This window comes from Loxodonta africana, chromosome 10, assembly GCF_030014295.1.
Source record: "Loxodonta africana isolate mLoxAfr1 chromosome 10, mLoxAfr1.hap2, whole genome shotgun sequence".
Lineage (NCBI taxonomy): Eukaryota > Metazoa > Chordata > Mammalia > Proboscidea > Elephantidae > Loxodonta > Loxodonta africana.
The window spans coordinates 12,828,189-12,843,357 of NC_087351.1; the positions used below are offsets into that span (position 1 = coordinate 12,828,189).

General features: G+C 41.8%; 1 protein-coding gene across 6 annotated transcripts in view; it reads left to right on the forward strand.

The window, feature by feature from the left end:
- TTBK2 (tau tubulin kinase 2) overlaps positions 1-14,987 on the forward strand; it is a 213,527-nt gene extending 198,540 nt beyond the window's left edge. For 2 of the 6 annotated variants that reach the window (XM_010598383.3, XM_023558737.2), the window contains 2 exons: positions 933-2,212; positions 7,307-14,986. In XM_010598383.3, the coding sequence (XP_010596685.1) occupies positions 933-2,212; positions 7,307-7,769 (1,743 nt within the window). In that variant the 3' untranslated portion in view covers positions 7,770-14,986. Of the gene's footprint in view, positions 1-932; positions 2,213-7,306 lie in introns of all 6 variants that reach the window. The other 4 variants (XM_010598382.3, XM_023558734.2, XM_010598384.3 and 1 more) reach the window with 4 other exon arrangements.
- Positions 14,988-15,169: the final 182 nt, after the last annotated feature.

Genomic DNA, 15,169 nt, shown 5'->3' on the forward strand with positions numbered 1-15,169 from the left:
GTAGGTGCCTTAAGAAAGGACATTCTTAGTAAATATTGAATCTTATTCACATAGAATTAATGTATCCTCAGTGGAAGGGTGGTAGAATTTCACTTTATCATAGGCTTTGTCCTTAAAATATTAAAGATTTGAAAAATTAGTAAATATCTTTGCATGTTTTTGTTTATAGGAAGGTATGATATTTTCAACAATGATGGATAGTGCTTATAGGAAGTAAATTGCATGACTTCCATAAAATACATGAAAATTTCAAGGTTTTCAATTTACAATAATTTGTCAGTGAGTTTTTTTCTTTTAAGTCTTATACCTGGATTCTGGCAGGAAATAGATGGCTCACACAGAGGTACTTGGGGAAAATTAAATGAAAGGAACCTTTTACAGATGTGTGAGCAGAGTGAAGAGAACAAATGGGACCTGCAATAGGGGGAGCCATTCCTACCATGAGTCCTGAAGAGGAGGATGGGCTGTTAGTAAAACCTGGTGACAGGGGCCCTCCCAGGAGTGGCAGAATGTAGCTACCACCAAAGCTGCAGTTCCCAGGCAGAAGCAGGGAGAATTAAAGAATTAACTCTCAGACTCTGATCCCCCTGTTGGTACCAGCCATTGATTCGCAAACCAGACCAGCAATCAGAAGGCAAGGGAGCATAGATGGTGCAGTCCGTAGAAGTTAGTTTCCCAGTACACAGAACAGGCTACAGAAAGAGCAGGATGAACCTAGAGGGAGACTGTTCTGACAATTCCTGAATGATGGAGCTTGACTACCATCTGTTTTTATTCAGAATTGCTCCTTTTAAAATAGGAGTTGGGTAGATCTGGTTGACGTCTGTGTTCCTCTTACAAACTTGAACAGAAGATATCCATGTTAAACCTCAAATCATGGTCTTAATTTATAGTCCACGTTATTGCATTTCAATTTTTTCATTCTCCTCCAGATTACAGCTGCTAGACCTTCTGTGGCATCTACACAGTCCACTTCAGGGAGCTTTCACTGTCAGCAGCTAGAGAAGAAAGATCTTCAGCCCATGGAGCCCACTGTGGAACTTGACTCTCCAAGGGAGAACTTGTCTGGCTTGGTTGTGACAGAGGGTGAACCTGCTAGTGGAGGATGCAGAACAGACTTGGGGCTTCAGTTAGATCATATTGGTCATGACATGTTATCCAAGGAAGCTCCTATTAGAGAGTGTGACAGATCCCAAGACCTGGCACAAAGAGACCCTCCTGACCATAGGAGGCTGGTTGTGAAAGAATTTGATAGTCTCCCTGGAGAAACTGAAGAGAAAAGCGTTCTTGTAGGGTCAGATAATGAAGATGAGAAGTTAAGTAAAGAGCAGTGTTGTGTTGAGATCTCCCCTCTCCCAGGAGATTTGGTAACTGTGGAAAGGGATCAGTCAGCTACTACCAAACCTCTCGATGTGACAAAGACACAGACTTTTAGTGTAGTACCAAATCAAGACAAAAATCATGAGATAATGAGGCTTCTGGCAATTGGAACTTCAGAAATTTCTCCAAGAGTCATTGACCCATATGTTGAGGGACAGATGGGCCAGGTAGCAGCCTTGCAAAAAAGTAAGGTACCTAAGGATGACAACATCAAGAGTGAAGACTTGCTGGGTCATCAAGGAGACCTCTCTATTTTTTTGCACCAGGAGGGTAAAAGAGAGAAAATTGCTCCTAAAAATGGAGAGCTATTTCATTGTGTTTCGGAGAATGAACATTATTCCCCATCCCGGAAGGATGTGGTTAGGTCATCCTTTGTAACTAGACACAGCCGAATCCCTGTTTTAGCACAAGAGATAGACTCAACTTTTGAATCATCTTCTCCAGTCTCTGCAAAAGAGAAGCTCCTCCAAAAGAAAGCTTATCAACCAGACCTAGTCAAGCTTCTGGTGGAAAAAAGGCAACTCAAGTCTTTCCTGGGTGACCTCTCAAGTGCCTCTGATAAATTGCTAGGGGAGAAGCTAGCTACTGTTCCTGCTTCCTTTCCTGAGGAGGAAGTCTTCACTCCCTTTTCAAGACTGGCAGTAGACTCTCACCTGAGCAGGTCAGCCGAAGATAGCTTTCTGTCACCAATCATCTCCCAGTCCAGAAAGAGCAAAATTCCAAGGCCAGTTTCATGGGCCAATACAGATCAAGTCAATAGCGCCACTGCATCGCAATTCTTGCCTCGACCACCACCAGGAAAGCCGCCAACTAGGCCTGGAGTGGAAGCCAGGTAACACTGTGTGCTTTCCTGTGTTGAGTGTGTAACATTACCTCTGTGTCTATTTTGTCTAATACGTTAGTGGTTCCTTTTTTTTTTTTTTTTTTGCCTGTTGTGGCCATCCACTTCATTCTCCGTCTTTCCCAGGCTTTATAGCACACTGTAGTGGTAGACATCAGACTGATTCAGGTTACTTCTTGACTCACCCACTTTCTAGCAGTGTGAACATCATTCACCTCATCTATAAAACAGGTGAGACATTTGCCTCATGGGTTTGAGAGATTGAAATAAGTTAACATACGAGGGCTTTGTCCAGTACTTAGCATGCAGTAAAGGTGACTTCTCTCCCCAGTCCATTTTGACCAAAAAAAAAAAAAAAACAAGCATTTGCCGTCGAGTCACTTCCAACTTAGGGCGACCGTATGTGTTTCAGAGTAGAACAGTGCTTCATAGGGTTTTCAGTGATTGTGACCTTTTTTGAGGTAGATTGCGGGGCCTTTCTTCAGAGGTATCTCTGGGTGTATTCAAACCACCAGCCTTTCATTTAGTAGCCACCCAGGGACTCCTCCATTTTGACCAGATACTCAGTGATTTTCTAGCCTTTTATAGCTAGAATCTCACTTTAATAAATGTCATTATGATGTCAGGTTCTATGATGATGAATACCATGTCTATAATTTGATGAATGGGCCCTGTTTTATACTGTTTATCTGATTATAATAAACAAAAATCTCATTCAAGGCTTCCCTAGGCCCGGTGATCTGTACAGCCACACCTGATAAAGGCACTGCCTTCCTACTTACTGTGTAGTGCACTTGCTCACTTAGATACCCTTGTGATACGGGTTGGCACAGAGTGACGATATTCTGAGGGGAAGAGTTAAACCAGTGCTTTCCTTGGGGCCGTTACTTGCTTTCACAGGATAGAATGATCCAAGCCATGGGAGAAGAAAAAGAAAAAGGAAGGTCTTTTAACAAAAATAAAGTGAAAATTAAAACACCTTTACCTGGAAACTGTCACCTGGTTCAGACAGTGTAGCAGCAGCCTCCGCGTGTTAGGGGGACTTCCCAAGTGTGTCAACATGGGATTCTGTCTCTCATTACCCATCACCACTTGCTGCTCTTCCCTAAAGTCAGCTTAGTTTTGACTTGGCCTGGGGTTTCTGGTCCAGGGGTAACTAAACCTTGGATCGAAGCGTCACGGGGATTATATTCCGCAGGAAGAATGGTGCTGAGTGAACTGCAGTCATGTTGCGGAGACATTTAAAAAGGTGATTCCATGAACAATATGCACTCCTCCGCCTTTTCCTTCTGCTTGGTGTCTGTGCCTACCAGAGATGGCGTGTCTGTGGCTAGAGCTGTATTGGAATGCAGTTTAAACAGATCTTAATTATCATTTATGACTTAGCACTTTTACATGTCCCTAAAAGCAGCACTTCGTAACCAAGCTTAGGTGTATAATACTGTGCCAGCTGTCACAGAGCTGACCAGCCTGGGGCTCATCTGGGCTTTGGATCTTTCCTCCTTAGGTCCTGGCACACAGGAATTATTTTTTTTCCATTCCTCAAATTTTACTACAGGAAAACCTGCAAAAGCCGGGACCTGTGTAAAGCAGAAACCTGTCAGAGAGGGAAAATGTAAATATTTTCCACTAAAATGAGCAAGAGAAAAGTAGTAAGACTGAACCATGTCAAAAGTGGAAAAATTGTGAGACTGGGAAAAACAAGGGAGTTCCGGCTTTCGTAGGTTTCATTGTATAAGGCGGGTGAGGGAAGGTGTAACCAAAGTGAATTTCGTGTTTACTTTTCAGATGTTGGGGGAGGAGGAGGACAGAAAGTTCAGAGAGTAAATAAGTCACCTGTTGCTGACCCTTGGTGTGATTATGGCTCTTTATGCCCCCGGCCCTGTAGGTGCTGATGCAACCTTGGAAGTTCCTCTCCCTCTTCCTTATTTCAACCGTCTGAGGTTTAAATTCTTCAATGGAATGAATTTTAGATCCTTAGAGGATTTACAGGAGCCCTCATGGTACAGTTCTACTCTGTCCTATAGGGTCACTGTGAGTCAAATCGACTCGAAGGCAATGAGTTTGGTTTTTTTTGGTTCGATGGTGCAGTGGAGCCCTGGTAGCACAATGGTTAAGAGCTACGGCTGCTAACCAAAAGGCCAGCAGTTTGAATCCACCAGCTGCCCCTTGGAAACCCTATGGGGCAGTTCTTCCCTGTCCTGTAGGTCTGCTATGAGTCAAAATCGACTCGGCGGCAGTGGGTTTGGTGCAGCAGTGGTTAAAGTGCTTGGCTGCTAACCAAAAGGTCGGCAGTTCAAACCCACCAGCTGTTCCGTGGGAAAAACATTTCAGCTTTGGAAACCCTAAAGGACAGTTCTGTGTCCTACAGCGTCGCTATGACTCAATGGCAGCGGGTTTGGTTTGGTTTTTAGAGTACTTATGTTTCCCGTCATCTCATTCGTCCTTAACACTGCCAGGACACAGAATTTCTGTTTAGAACCATATTAAAGAACTGTTTATTGAATCATAATTTTAAAAAACTTTATTGGTATTTGTGAATTACAAGAAAAGAAAATGTAAGAATTTAAAATAACACAGAAATAAATGAAGTACAAAGCGAAAGCCCCTTTCATCTTCCTACTCATATATACACACAGGCGTGGAAATTGTTTAAACAGAAATGAGCTCTTGTACTAATATTATTCTACACGTGATTTTCTTTAACCTAATCTACCTTGGGCATTTTTCCATGTTGGTCCATGTAGACCTGTGTAACTCTTTTAAAAGGCACTGTCTCATACTTCATGGGATAATGTAGTATGAAGTATTAAACCGTTTATATATTCATGGACATTTAGGTGATTTCCAGATTTTTGTTTTTATAAACAGTGCTGCAGTGAATAACTTTATACATAGATTTTTATCACCTTTGCCCACATTTTTAGTAGATGTCTAAAAACAGAATTGCTACGGTTTGCCTATTTATAATTTTATAAATATATTCGAAGTGCCCTCCCAAAAAAGTTATCCTAGTGGTTTATACTCATACTGACTGTGTACGAGGCCCTTTCTCTACGCCCTTGATAGCATCACTTAAATTTTGGGGGAAGGTAATCTGACAAGCAGCTTACCTCGTTGTTTTTGTTTGGTTATTCATGAGACAGATCTTTTCATATATATTTTTATTTGAATGGCTTGTATGTGTTGTTGGCCGTGTTCACGTCAAACTTTCTATTGGATTGATTTTCTTATTAATTAATCTCTTTGTCCACAAAATATATTGGAGCTATTTGGTCCTAGTCTATTGCTTGCCTTTTAATTTGATTTATGGTGCCTTTTGCGTTATAGAAAAATTTAGTGTTCATGGAACTGAATATCTTTTATGGTTTCTGTGTTTTATATCAGGCTTACGAAGGTCCCCTCAACCCTAATATTTTTAAAATATATTCTCTTCTCTTCTAATACATTTATAGTTTTCTATTTTGTGTATGTTTAATCCACCTGGAGTTATTATCCAGTAAAACTTTTGAAAGCTGGATCTGTATAAGGCGGAAACCTGTCAGAGAAGGAAAATTTGGATATTTTCCACTAAAACGAGTAATAGGAGAATGGTAAGACTACACCCTGTCAAAGGCGGAAATCTTGTGAGACTGGGAAAAACAAGGCAGTCCCAGCGAGTTCCAGCTCTCACAGGTTTCACTGCACGTGGTGTGAAGTTAGTGAGATCTACTGCTCATTTCCCATAGAAGCATGAGTACCTTTTTGAATTCAGTGCTCTGCTCCTTCGATTTGTCTGTTCCTCTGCTGATATACTTAATTCCCACAGTTTGAGTATTCGAGGGGCCCTAAAGCCCTTATTACCACATTACTTAGTATTACCAGTGAAGTACTTTTATAGAGTGCATTGCAGTTTGCAAAACTATTATATATACCATTTTATTTGATCCTTAGGCCAACCAGAAAGATACCTAGGGCAGAGAAGACGTTACTCTTCATATGAATACTCTCTAGATTAGAATTCCCAGGCTCAAATTCCTGGTCAGAGGTGCAGTCGGTCCCCACCTCAGCTCTCCCGGGTCAGCTCTCCTGGGTCCCATGCTGTGGTCAGGCCAGAACTGAGGCCAGGAGAAACCAGTGACAGCTCTTTTCTTTTGGAAATTATTAAATACGGCTGAAAGATACTTTTATCTATGGTTGCTGCACTTCTTGGTGAGCGCAGTTCACCTCGAAGGCTGACATCGTGGGATTTCATGCTTGCACATACGCTTGCAGAATTCCGCCCCTGGCAGCCTTAGATGAAATGCTGTACACTGTCATGTGCAAACAGACGCTAGACACAGTCATTAACTTAATCCCAAAATTAGAAGAACGTACGTGCAGTGAGGGAGAAAGACCTGACGATCTACTTCCCTGAAGATTACACCCAAGAAAACGCCTTAGGGCACTTCTGCTCTGTCACATGGGGTCGCTGCGAGTCAAAATTGACCTGACAGCACCTACCAATACACCAGGTAAGAGGGAGGAAACTAACATCACGTAAGTGCTTCTGCACAGCAGACCTTCAGCCAAGTTCTTCACATGCTTAAGGCGCTTGGTCTGCTCAGTGACCCCGTGAGGCAGACAGCATTCCCATTGAAAACTAGGAGACATTCAGCGGTTTTCCCAGGGTCAAATTACTGGTATGTGAAAGAGTAACTCTTTATTTTATAAATATACTTTTTTATTGTATTTTTGGTGAAAGTTTACACAGCAAATTAGGTTCCCGTTTAACAGTTTCTATTCATACTGTTATACTGTTCACTGACATTGGTTACATTTTCCACAACGTGTCAGCATACTCAGTATTTCCTTTCTGCTTGTTCTGTTTGCATTAATCTAGCTTCTCTGCCCCTTGCCCATTACCTTCTGTCTTTGCTTTGTGGTAAATATTGACTGTTTGGACTCATATAGATGATTATTTAAAGGAGCACAGTACTCATAGGTGATATTATTTATTTTATGATATGTTTTCTGATTTTATTCAAATCATACACAGTATGATTTGTGACATTGTGACTTTTTAGGCACACTTGAAATGAAAATAATTATTTCTGTTCTCTTAAGGCTACGCAGATACAAAGTCCTAGGGAGTAGCAATTCCGACTCAGACCTCTTCTCCCGTCTGGCCCAAATTCTTCAAAATGGATCTCAGAAACCCCGGAGCACTACTCAGTGCAAGAGTCCAGGATCCCCTCACAACCCCAAAACACCCCCCAAGAGTCCAGTTGTCCCTCACCGAAGCCCCAGTGCCTCTCCTCGAAGCTCTTCCTTGCCACGTACATCTAGTTCCTCGCCCTCTAGGGCAGGGCGGCCCCACCACGACCGGAGGAGTTCACCCCCACATCTGGGGAGAAGCAAGTCACCTCCAAGCCACTCAGGCTCTTCTTCCTCCAGGAGGTCCTGCCAACAGGAGCATTGCAAACCCAGCAAGAGTGGCCCAAAAGGACCCGGCAGCTTCCACCACCACTCGGCCAGCACTAAAACCCCCCCAGGGAAGGGTAAGGCAGCCAGTAAACTTAGCAGGTAGGAGCCGGGCTGCACATCTGCAAGCTGTGAGGTCCTTCTCCTCAGCCTGATGCATGTTGTATCCCTGTACTGTCTGTTTAAAAAATCAGTGTTGGTCTTCACTTGCAGAAAAAGTAACATGATAAATTATTTATAGGAAGACATAAATATGCGATAAGGAATTATCTGAGGCAGGCAGCAAGCAGATCAGGAATCAAGGGGCAACCTGGCAAACCCAAGGGGGAGAAACTCATCAAACGAGCTTCATTTTTTATCTGCCTTTAAAACAAGAGTTGAGGGTAGGAGATAAAATGGAATTTTAAGGGATTTGGCCCCATTTTTTAAGACTCTACTCAAAGATTATATAGCAAAAATGAAACTTATTTTAATATTTTCATTCAAAACAGACAACCTTAGAGAGTCAGGATTGCTCAGATATTAGAGTACGTGTAAGAAGTCTGGGCGGGGGCCACTGCTCATGTATTTTTGACTCGTGAGTTTATCTGGTATGTTGAGAATTCACACCTTTACTTTGCCTCGTTCCTAGTACCCTCCCTGGATTTCACATTTTAAAGTTAGTGTTTCTCGCCTGATCCACTCTCTCTTCTTTGATTCTAACAATACATTCTGATGGACTTTCAGCAGCACATGCTGGGAATTTCAAATCCAGCTACCTTTTTTAGTCCCCTGATATTTTTCTTGGAGCAACATTTCTTAACCCAGTACATTTTTACTTAAAAAAATAACAGAAACATAGGTAAAGAAGAGAAAAAGTCTCAACAGAGGCACTTCATAGGCTTTAGCGCTTTAGGGAGAGAGGGACAGAGTGTGGAGAAATGCCCTTCAAGGTAGAAGAACCCTGCACCTTCTGCTACGTGTCTGCTCGTGGAGGGAAACTGGCCAGAGTAGACCTGGCTTCCTGAGCTCTTCTGGGTACAGATTCTTTCCAGTGCCAGCTCCAAGGTGACACCAGGGAAACACAAAGTTCAGAGTATGGCTTTATGCGTTTAGAGAGCTAGAAAGAAAGAAATTAGCTATATTGAGGCCTATAATCCTCAAACTGTGTATTTTATACATTTAGCCAATAAGGAATGGATATCTGAGGAAATAAATTTAGGCTAAATATTTATCTTGATGTTTGATTACCTGCTTCTCCTGGGCTTCAGTTTGAATTCCATGTAATCTCAATTTAGGAAGCTGTGATGGGGATCTGATTGGTTCTCATCTCACTCTTCTGCTACCAGGAATCAGGCAAAATTAAATTATACCAGACTTTTAAAATGGTCTATTTTGTATTCTCTAGGTGTTTTGTGTTGTAACCACCTTATTACGGTCAGATCAATTGGTCTGGTTGCTGTTGAAATTTGCCTTCTAGCAAACATCTGTGCTTTCTCTTTGACCTGTGTTTGCTGCCAGTCCTAACACGGTTAAACGGAAAAAAAGAAAAGAAAGACGTTTCCTTACCAAGTGAACATATTCTAATGCTGCATCAAAGCTGCCCTGAAGCTGCACTGAATTTACCTTGTTCTCTTTATCTGCGTTGAACTTTTTAAAAAACAAACTCAAAATACTATCGAGGCATATACAGTCTCCCCTAAGAAATGTAGCATAGTGTGGGATTTCATTTCCCGTTTCACACACCGCAGAGGAATGCAATAGATAAGACATGTTTGCTATTTAACTTAAGCAACTGTATTATTGGGAAGCCAATCCCTCTGTATTATAGTGTAGAATAGTTGCTATAACACTACTTGCATGTCTTCGTAATTATATAAATATTTATAAATAGAGAGAGAGACATATGCTTATATAAACTCATCCTTTCTCATTCTCCCTTATGTTGTGTGCCTCGTGTACACTTGGGCCTTGCCGATGACCTTCATTTTCTGAAAATATATTCCCGGCATGTGACGCCTCAGATTGTTCTTGCCTTCCCGTGAGCAGTGCAAGGGTTGGCAGACCTTAACAAGCCAAGCTGTGTTATTTAATTTTCACTTACAGAAGAATTTTAATAGGGGGGAAGTTACTGGGACATGCTTGTAATACTGGTTCAGAGATATGTCATGTTAATCACATAGTTTTGTCCTTACGGTTCGAGTGGATAAACTGGGATGAAAATCATGGATCTGACATAATGAATTTTTAAAAATCTCTTAAAAATTGTCATTCTACTACTTTTCACCTGTTTTCTTGGTGGTGGTGGGGTATAACCTACAATTAAGGAATGATCTTTTTTTCTTGTTGTATTAGCTAAATTGTACTAAAAATAACCAGCTTTAAATCCTGGCCCCTATAGTCAGAAATGTGCTGACGCAGCTGTAATTGTGGTCTGTGTCTGTGATTTTATTTCTCATTGGCAATCAAGACCAACAGCCATGGCAGTGTGGCAGCCGAATGTTCTCTTTCTTGGTCCCTCCCTTTCTTCTGCCAGTCCCTCCACTGTGTTGCCCCCTATTGCTAGCATCGACAAACTCATTAAAATCCAGAGATAAACAGTCTCGTTATATAATAGTATTTTATTTTACATATAGAGGAAAGAGCTAACCAAAGATGTTTCTGCTCTGATACTTTAAAAAGAAAACATACTAATTATATCTTATGTATCAATAAGTCTGCTCAAAAATAGTGTCCTATATAGAGTTTATGGTTTTTTAAAAGCCTGGCTTGTGCTTTAGATGTTCACTGTCTCTCAGGCTAAATGGACAGGTGGCAGCCCTGAGCGAAGGACTTCTGGCATAAGGATTTCTGTTTTTTTTTTTTTTCATTTTAAAGTATGATGTAGAGAACGTTTTCTTTTTCTGAATTATCCTTTATTTTTTATTTATTTTTGGTGTTTTTTAGTAATGGCATATTTCCGATTTAAGTGACAAACGTAGATCATTCCAAGTAATTTTAAAGCAGTTTTGTTATTCTGCTTAAGAGGAGGGGCTGGCCGTCAATCAGAATCAAACCCAACTAGACTAGTAGTAGTCTGGGGCAGAGCTTAGACCTTCTTCTGAAGGTCAGGGGCTCCTGTCAAAGCCACAGAGCCACCCCTGCCCGTGCCACCCCTTCTCTAATCCGTTTGTCTTCGACTTTCTTGAATTTGGCTCTGTAGACAATACAGTAGCAGAATAGTGATTTATCTAGGTTTTCATTCAAAAAGTATTTCATACGAGAAGGAATTGGATGGAGCAGAAATTAGAATTAGTAACAGGTTCAATCTTTTTAGGTAGTATTCTTCCTGAATTATGCTGCCAAAGCTCCCGGGTCTACGAATTTGCTGAAATATTAAATTTCCACATAGTAATTTTTTGCACAGCTTAAAGGCATTTAATGTACTGTGAACAGAGGAGGACGGTTGGGCCATATCAAATGTACCCTTAAAGCACAGATTATAAACATCTTTGAATGGTGAGATTTAGGCAGACACTAACTCTTAATTCTGGTGTGCCAGCTGGCCTTGTGACAGTGGCAGAGAGTTACATGTACTGTTTTTTAAGTTGCATGTTGTGAATTGTTTTGTAAAAGTTGCCAAATTAATCAAGCCCTAAATAAGTAGCAAAACAGTACTTGAGACCCACTGTAGTCATTATCCACCTTATATTATTTGCTTTAAAATACTAAACAGATGTCAGCTGCTTACTAGTATTCAGTGGGCTAGAGTGTGCCATCTCTTTCTGTTTAGCTCCTAGCCACTGGGCGGACTTGAGATTCTTCAGTGGTCGTCAGAAATTCTTTCCAGGGCACAGGTTTTTATGCTCATGTTTCTACGGCTGCATTCAGTCTACAGGGAAAAGGTGCACTTGGTACATGTCTTATAACCCAGACACAGATGGTTAAGGCCACAGGTAGTTCTTCTGTACCAGCAGCTGTGAATTAAAAACAGGTGCTTTTTTTCCACAAGCAGAGGATTCTTAGTTCTGGGAACTACATTCCTTACCTAACATTAGAAATTGGTGATAGAAACAGAATCCAGAATTCATAACTTAATGGCCTAGGAAAAAGATGCGTCTTACTCTGGCTGCTTGAAAATATGTAGTTAAGTCTAGACTAAGTGTTGGAGATAAAACTTTTTCACATTTTAAAAACCTTTTTTCATTCCTTTATATCTGTCAAAACATGGCATACATTAGAGAACCTTTTCTTGGTTATGTTCCTGTATTTTGGAATTAAGTTGCTTGCACCCAGTCTTTTAAAAGCTGCCTGTTTCCGTCTGTCTGCATTTCTCATGGATGTGTTGGCACTGTGCCTAAGGAGACAGACTGGTTGAGGACAACTGCATTGTTTAACTTTCTTGAGTTTGGCTCTGTAGACAATACAGTGGCAGAATAGCTACTTATCTTTGTTTTCATACAAAATATTACAGGATTAAGGCGTGAGGTTCAGACATGTTAATATGTATCCAACTTGAGAAACCTGAGGTGCATATTTAGACCTTAATTTGGAGAAGGGAATAAGAGGCAGTTCCAGTCCTTAGACAGTATCAGGGGATGTAGTGCATGGAAAATCCCAGGTTGTCAGGATACCCTACTTACTTGTCGTCATGTAGTGGAAGCCCGGTGTGTACCTTGAGAATGTGGGAACAGAGTAGAAACCAATATGATTGGACATTCACAGTACTTTGGCTCTTCCCTGGAACTGAGACGTCTTGGGAGCCTGTGGAACCTTGCCCAGCATTGCTAGGTAGGACCTGCGGGAGGTGCAGGGGAATTCCTGTAGCTCTTAGGTGACTCCAGGACATGCGACGAGGTCCTCTTCACGGAAATGAGAATTTGATGTTGCACACCTCAGTCCCTGGCTGGTCATGGAGTGGTGATGTTAAAGTCTTCACGCATCAGGACACTTGCTAATTTAGTTGTGATTGTCTCTCTGTGAAGCAGTTTCTGCTCCTACTTTTAAAATACATCAACCTGATGTTTACCTATCCCCCTTGAGAAAATCTGGATTAGAAAAAGAATGTGGTGAGATTAGGGTCACTTTGAGGTGACACGTAACTTCAAGTCACCAAAGAGCAAAAAGTAACATTTATACAGTAATGATCTGAATATTTCCCGTAGGCGTTGCTGGATCCTTGTTCTTAAGGATGCGTGTAAAAGAGACGAAGCCTTTCTCTCCATTGCCCTGTGAAAGCTCCCAGAGTAACAGGTTTCTGCCTCCTCTTTAATCGGAAGTGTTAGCACGGGCACAGTGTGTCATCGGTGATGCTGACCATGCCTCCCAGACACCCTAGGCCAGGCCAGTGGGCTCACCTTGACTCAAAATAGGCTCTTCTGAGGAGATCTTTGAGCTCTTGTGACTATAGGATTTGTTGATCACATAATTTTACTCACTAGTGATTGACAGTAGGTTAATACCGTGTCAGATTGTGTAATTGTTCACTTACCTAGCTAAGATGGACTACTCCTGCCATATGATGCTTTTCCCCCCTTATAATGTGGAATTTAAATCCATAAAAATTCATGTACAGCACTTGACCATATCTGGAGTTTCTCTGGGTACTCCTCACTCACCCACCACAAGGGTTAAACACGGCTTCCAGAGCTTGAATGTGATTTATTTTAGGGAGTTTTCCAGGGACGGGAAAGCCCTGGGAACTTTGCCCAAAAGTTTTTTTTTTTTTTTAAACAGTTCACCAGATAAATTAATTCACTAAGCAGAAAAAGCATTCAGAAGTACAAAGATAATAAGAAGGCAATGGAAATAAGAAACTGTGCTAGTGGGGCTCTGAGATTGGATTGGGTGGTCTGAATAAAGAACAGATCAGACAGCTCAGGCTTGAGCCCTCGGCACTTCTCGCTGATACGCAGTTCCTTCCTGGTCCTCCTCCTGGCGCTTTTCCTAGGCCTATTTCATCTGGCCATTTACTCTATGTTCCTAGTTTTGTAGGAAAAACGGGGGAGGCGGGAAACAACTAGTTTTGAAATAGAGAAAAACCTGAGAAATTAAAAACTATTGGCAGCTCTTAAATAAGATTCAGCCACAATCCAGGAGAATTCTCTCTTGTTGAGCAAGACCACTGAGTTAAGACTAGATGAATTTAAAAATCCCACTTCTTCTCTACCCCTCTTTTCATGAAATCAGAAAGATGAGACACTGCTCTTTGAAATACATCTAAAGGTATTGTGTTGTGTCCGTTTCCCCTCCAAGCTGCCCCCTTTGTTCGCTTTTGCTCAGGCAACCAAGGACACAGAGTATCGGCAGAAACGTGGAGTGCTTTTGTATAGGCCGTCTGTACATAAACGTGTAATTATTTATTTAATTTTCCCATTTGTATCATACTAAAGCTTTGTACAGTGTTTTAAGTTCTGTTTTAAAATTATTTTGTATTTTATTTTTATAATCTAGTAATAAAAGATTCATTCCGCATGCAAACTCTAGGTCTATTTGTGTGATGGTTTGGATTTTAAAAGTGGGAAGTATTTTTCTAATTAAAAGAAAAGTTACTGGATGCACCAGAAGGTACAAGATCAACAGGAAGCAGAAAATGTTACTATAAATGCAGGATCACACCCAGCAGTGACCTAGAAAAGCAGCACTGGACTAAATAGAAACTAGGTGCTCAGCACCCTGCAGGTGAAAACCAGGGTGTATGGAAATGAGAAGATGGCTTCCCTTGTAATAAAATGGGAAGTGTTAAAAGCTCCTTTGAGTCCACCCTTCTATCAGTGGTGGAGGCATTTTTTCCTTCTCCACAGGAAACACCCCTCGTACCACTAGAGTGCTTCCTGCTCCCCGCCTTTTTGCCTGGGACCTTCCTGTGAATCCGAGGAAGTCTGTGAGACACTGACATGGGCACAGCTTCCCCCTCCTGGTTTGACCTAGAATGTTAGTGTCATCTCTTTTCTGGGCCTTTCTTGATTTCTCACTAAGCAGCACCAATCAGCGCTGTCTCCCGTGTTTTTCAAAATAAGGGAGATTAAGAAAGAAATCAAGCTCCCAGAAACTAATTATGAATATGCCTACTGACATCTCAACCGCAAAAAGAGCTGAATTAAGCTGATGTAAACCCATTATTAAAACGTGTAAAGGAGCGAGTCAGTGTGCAGGTTGCGGGCTGGGGATTATAAAAAGCCGCCCTGCAGGAAAACCTGTGGGTACCACTTGGGCCTAGGGATTGAAAACCCTGCCACTGAGAAAAAAAAAACATGGTCAAAATGAGAGGCTGGGCTAAATTTCGTGACTCCTTTAGGGCTTCAAAAAAAAAAAAAAGCCGTTACCGTCGAGTCGATTCCGACTCCTAGCGACCCCGTAGGACAGAGTAGAACCGCCCCATAGGGTTTTCCAAGGAGCGGCTGCTGGGTTCCAGCTGCCGACCTTCTGGTTCGCAGCCGTAGCTCCTAACCACTGCGCCCCCAGGGTTTCCTCCTTCGGGGCAGTGATCCGGGAGAAGTGTTCACCTTTACGGTCCGTCCGCTCTCCCCGGCCCGCCTCTACTTCCAG